A 6,126-nucleotide genomic window follows, 5' to 3' on the forward strand; every position below is an offset into this window, starting at 1 on the left:
TAGTTCTAGGAAAATCCGCAAGTATTATGGCATTTGTGGTAAAGAAAAGTAAATATAATTTTGTTGACACTTTTAACTTATTAAAATAGTTAGATTCGCGACGTTTCTTGAGTAAATTGCATATTGAATCTAAAATCTAAATTTAGCTTCAATTAGCGTATGAATATGTGACGCGTCCCTCTGATCAAAAGTGTATAAATATGCCGCTAACGACTTTCATGAGCATTGCGAAATTCGTCGCTGTACATTGAACATTAAAAAATAAACACGGAGCTCAATAAGCTACGAAACTGTATTCTATACTTGGGAATCTAGAAACCGCAGGTCTGGAGAATTTAAATTTTATTTTTGCTGACTCTTTAATAGATTCAACATGCCAATCAAGCAGGACCCAAGAATCATCTTCGCCAGTGATGGAATCACCACGAATGTATGAAGAGGGAGAGCCTGACATTAGTTTTAAAAAGGACTTACTAAAGCAAGTGTTCACATTCACAGAGGAAAGTCAGCACGCACTTACCCTCGATCCAACACTCGAGAACGTGGTTGATCTTCAGGAGTTGATTAATACTGCTATCCCCACACTGGAGGCAGAGGAGGGGCCGCTAAATTTGGATAGCATATTTCCTGCGAGTGACCTTGACATTGTCGAGGGCCACACCTCCAACTTCCAGGCAGGCAACCAGAACAATTTCTTGGATATATCAAAGGTAAATTACTTCAATAATAATCTTTAATCATTTAAATCTTGATATCTGCAACGCTTGAACTTATTACGATGAAAGAATCGATGAAACTTGTATTTACTCGGGTTGTCACAACAATCTATAAATAGAAATAGCATGTGACTGGAAGCTAAAATCTAGTACACTCGATTAATATCGATCAGGTCAACATTATTGGCACCGCATTAAAAGTTGTTTTTAATCTTTTGAATCAACTTTAGTTGAAAGAAAGTAATTAATGTGCAATATGTTTAATATTGGTTTACAAGGTATTATCTTAGTTCCTGTTGTTTTTTGTTTTGTTTCATTTAGTATAGATATGATAAGCACATTTATACTGTATGCTTATGAATATTCTTTCTTCTTTCAGTTTGTTCCAGAAACAGTTCAAAAAATCTGCATGACTAACTCTAAAGAGGCGTCATTCAATACCACCGGCAGTGACTGCAGGCAGATTTTGACGATCAAGTCCGAGGACTTGGATCTTACTGCCTGTCAGAGTCCGGAAGTCACTGTTTGTGCGGCTGACAGCTACACGTCAGAAAACAGCTCCCGCTGTAGCACACCAAACACACCAAAGACACCAATTGTCTACGAGTGCAGGAAACCTGGTCGAAAGCCATCAGCAGGCGGGCCTATCCGCCCACGTAAAAAGGAACCAAAAAAGGACACAGCTGAGTACTACGAAAAACGAGCTAGAAACAACGTTGCTGTTCGTAAAAGCCGCGAAAAGGCAAAACTTCGACAGGGTGTGACGGAAACAAGAGTTCAAGAGCTTACAAGTGAAAACGAGAGACTGCAGAAGAAAGTTGACTTGTTATCAAAAGAACTTAACGTTCTTAAAAGCTTGTTTATCAATGTCGGTGCATCTTTGCCAGAGAACTTTGAGGAGATTCTCAGCAGATGACCCAAACTTTTGGAATAATGACATTCATACCATTAGTGACATTGACTTTTCATCAAAGACATTCGCCAAATTTATCTCGCCTATTTGTTGTTGTGACTCTTATACAGACATTTTGTGTATTCATGTAGAAACTTTACATAGTCATAATATTTTGTACTGCTTTAAAATCTTTTCCAATGTTTACACATTATCATTGTATGCCTTGTGCAGTTTACAAGTATTTTATACCAAATATGGCAAAAGAAAAATAGCATTTCTAATTCTTTTGAAAAATTGTCACGGCATTAGATACTCATTTGTTTTATTTATTGAAATAATTCATGGTGAATTTGGACTAACGGATCAAGCATGCATTACGGACCAAGAACCTGTTGAAATCCAGTGTGAATGTAACAAAACTTTTAGCTGGAAGCTGTGTAACGAAAGAAACTGTTATAGATTTATTAGAAATTGTACCCACTTGTTTTTAAGATGTATATTGTTTTTAACACCAGGTAATGATCTCTTTGTATTAAAAAAGAATCGTTACAAAACTCAAGCTTTGATTATACTTGTAACCCATTCAGTTCTGTTCTGATACCTTAAAATGATAGGAAAATGAATAAATTCTGTACAGGCTAAATGTCTAATTTAATACCACTTTCTTCACTACACCACCTTAAAGTAGTAAAGTAATGTTAACGACCCAGTGTAGCCCAGATACAAAACACAGATATTTCTCACTTTACCTGTATCATCATCATACCTTATATAGTGAATTTACCTGAGCGTTAAGACCCTATGAATTTACTATGACAATCTGAATGGCCTCAACAATTTGTCACTGTACAATGTCACCAAGCCTTCCCTAGATACTAACGGTATCTAAAATGGAGGAATAACATTCCAAATACCACAATATGATAAAGTTTGTCCGTTCGTTTTAAGTCTTTGAAAATGTAGAAAGTATGTATTAAGTAGAGCACAACGATTGTTATTAAGCATTTAGATCTACCAAATTTAACTTCAGGATTAACTTACTTCAAATTGTTATCTTTATATACTATTTGCCCAGTAATTTTTCAAATGTACTTTTGCCCATAAATGTATGTATTTCTTGCTCATTGACATCTTTACCTAAATATAAAACTATATTTTATCACTCGGATAAATAAGGTGAAATGTGACCTCCTTCTTTATACTCCATTAAGTTGTTACAATGCTATCTAATATTTCAAAGTGGCCTGAAATGCCCCGTGATAGTCAAGACTGCAGTAATTAGCTGGTCCAAATGGATCTGATAAATTTAACTCGGACTCTATACATGTACTAGATGCTTTTGTAAGAATGCCAGTAATCAACACTGGGGTAATAATGTAGACGAATTAGGATTCATAGATTTATGGAATAAGTTTATCAAAGAGAGGTCTGTTATTTTCCAATTTTGTCACAAAGAATAAGAGGTCAAATTATTTAACATTAGCACATTTGGAGGAATACTTAGTGGCAAAAGTGTAAAATAGTTTGAGCAATTGAAACGGGTCGTTACCATGGAACTGAAAGACAAAATAGCTTATTTGAATACTGTAATAGGAAGTGAAAGTGCAGTTTAAAGTGATAATTTGCCCCCAGTTGCTCTGATATACACAAAACTTATTTTCCAAACACTAACAAAGTTTTATAGCAATCTATTAAAAATGTAGAATGCTGGACACGTTTGGTTCTGCCTTTGCGACCAGTGTAGATCATGATCAGCCTGCATATCCATGCAGTCTGATCAAGATCTGCAATGTTCTCTGTTCAGTCGGTATCTTTTTGGTAAACACCCCTTTTAACAGTAAATGGTACTGTCCAAATTGAAAGATGGACAAGTTCATTATAGAAATTTAGCTGGGCAAGGGTTAAAGTATAATCATAATTCCAAAGTAGCCGTGTGAAGATTTTGAATTAAGATTTCCGATCTTTAGCCGTTTTTCCACAGCAGCGCTAGATTTATGACATTTCTACGTGTACTAAGTATTGTAATTTGAAGTGGTTTTTTTTTTGTTTGTTTATTAACTCCAAAGGCATTTTGTTTACAAATTTTAAAATTGGAGATTCGTTACTTCTGCGCAGCAGGAAAACGTCCTGTTAAGGTAACATCTCAAATAATGCTAGGTAATATTTTTTTATTAATATTTTCAACCGTGCACTGCATTTATTGGGGAACCATGGCTTGCACTTTGCTTCTGTCCAAACTGTGTTTAAGACATTTTTTTTTTCAAAAATAAATTTTAATTTCATTCTACTAACGTTCCTAAGTAGCAAGCATTTTGAGATTTTCAAAGTCTTACTAGAAATACTGTAAAATAACTTATATACATGTACGTTCGACGTTTAAAGGGACTAACCCACACATTTTAGGCGAAAAGTGAGTACTCTGAAAGTGACGAGTGGTACAAACTTAATAAGATTATTGACGTACGATTTTTGCAAGATATTCTTATACATAACCAGAAATATTGTGCAGAAGGCAGAAAACCGTTGCAACGCTTTTGAAATAATACAGAAAAATTACACTCTTCTTACTTTACTTTTTTACCATTTACGTACTTTGGACACGACAGCCACGGAGCCCCTTCCTACAACCCTGCCCCTTCACCCTAAAGGTAATAGCTGTACATACACGCACAGCCAATTGACTAAAGAGTTTCACATACACAAAGATAACAGTTATTTTATCTTTGTTTTCTGGTTCTTCATTTCCTCTTTATTGCTTCACAAAATGTATATTGTACAAAATCTGTAAAAAAATAGTCGACCGAATCTTTAACGTATTTAGCATATATAAGTAAATTGCTTGTTGCAGTTCTGTAATTTTATTACTTATTTTATATAATATACACATAATGCTTTTTGCAATAAAATATGATTAAACAAAACTTCTTAATTTTTTTTTTATTTGCAAAGCGACGAACGCAATGCACGTACGGACAATCCCTTAATTTTTGGATCGGCATTCGGCTATGACTTAATGTATTTTTTCCCATTTTCTTGTTCAAGTGGCTATTATCCACAACTTTTACAAACGTCCCATGCCCCCAGTCATACAACGAATCAAGTTGCGCACCCATTAATTGACCCACCACCCTTGTTATATCAATTGTTCAAACAAAGAACCATGTCGTTTTATTTAGTTAAGAAATCGATTTGAAGTTTTGTTTTGTTGGTTTTACCATTGCATTGATTACCATTACACTATATGTGTTTGATTATTAATGTACTTGAAATATCGTTTTCCTTTCTTGGTCAAAGAGCTTTTGATATGCTTAACACAAGACAATTTGTGAAATGTGAATAGTTTCTTGTTAACTTATATGACTCTAATATCCAGTTAGGGCTCAATATGACTGGGCTTAAAAGTTAACCACTGACCGCAACAGCTCAGTATATAATATATATAATATTACATATTTAATATTCGTATTGGAAGTAACAAAACCTTTAAAGCGACAGAGATATAGAAACTCAGAACGTTCATCCTGTCCAGCACTTTCAAAGGTCAATGATGAAGTGCTCGGATCATTTTTTTGACGATAGCAACTTAACCCCCTCGATATCACCAAATCAACGGGAACTGGCAATTTAAGTGCAATATTCCTTAATTTATTATTCTGCTGATATTGCATCGCCTGCTCTAACCAAAATATTCAATTCTGATAACTTCAAGGCCAGATTCCAAACACTTTCAATGGAGGCAAATCACCAAGTATAATAACTACAGCTTCGAAACTTTACACGATGATGTTACACCAATTTGGAAGGGTCCCTATTTTTCATTGGATCAATAGTTCAAAACGGTTAAAGACACAGTTACCAGAAGACTGAATATAAGAATCTTTAACTGGCTGTTATATATAATATATCTATTATATATAAGTACGGGTGGAAATATCTGGCTCAAGGATATACACTGTTTAGGCGGTAACCCGAGAGCCAGATATTTCCACCCGCACCTTCAATTAGTGATAGATTTATGTTTCTTGCATGCCTTATTCTTCAATCAATAAAAAAAATAAAGTTCTTTTATGCACTATTTTATTATAGTAGCATATGAATTACGCATTCATTCATAAATTACAGCACACGAGTTATCTTACTCCTCGGGGTATAAGACGAGTTTCTAGCATCGGCAAAAGCACGGGAAAATCCTGTCTGGCATGCAAGAAAATTAATTGTTTCTAGACTGTAAGTCATAAAGTATGACAGCTATGGTTTTTCAAACTTTACACTGTGACTGAGTACTACTAAAGGAAGACCGTTATCGATTTTCGGGTCATTGGCTCAAAAGTCAATGTCACAGGGACCTGACTTAATTTCTGGTATTTTTTCTCTTCCGTACTCATTCAGAAAGTATAACAGTTATGGCTTTCATACTTTACAAACTGAATAAGTCACACTTGAGAAAGATCACTATTGACTTTGGGGTCTGTGGCTCACCAAGGCCACTGGGATACCCCATCACATCTCCCCCAC

General features: G+C 35.0%; 1 protein-coding gene across 1 annotated transcript; it reads left to right on the plus strand.

The window, feature by feature from the left end:
• Positions 1-223: 223 nt before the first annotated feature.
• Positions 224-2,254, plus strand: LOC123549008 (CCAAT/enhancer-binding protein-like). Its single transcript, XM_045336761.2, has 2 exons — positions 224-710; positions 1,096-2,254. The coding sequence occupies exons 1-2, from the start codon at positions 414-416 to the stop codon at positions 1,630-1,632; spliced, it is 834 nt and encodes a 277-aa protein (XP_045192696.2). The 5' UTR covers positions 224-413; the 3' UTR covers positions 1,633-2,254.
• The last annotated feature ends 3,872 nt before the right edge of the window (positions 2,255-6,126 follow it).

This window comes from Mercenaria mercenaria, chromosome 6, assembly GCF_021730395.1.
Source record: "Mercenaria mercenaria strain notata chromosome 6, MADL_Memer_1, whole genome shotgun sequence".
NCBI classification, from domain to species: Eukaryota; Metazoa; Mollusca; class Bivalvia; order Venerida; family Veneridae; genus Mercenaria; species Mercenaria mercenaria.

Coding starts and splice junctions, on each gene's coding strand:
- LOC123549008 (XM_045336761.2), top strand. CDS start 414: ATGGAATCACCACGAATGTATGAAGAGGGAGAGCCTGACATTAGTTTT. Junction 711..1,095: donor ATTTCTTGGATATATCAAAG/GTAAATTACTTC, acceptor TTCTTCTTTCAG/TTTGTTCCAGAAACAGTTCA.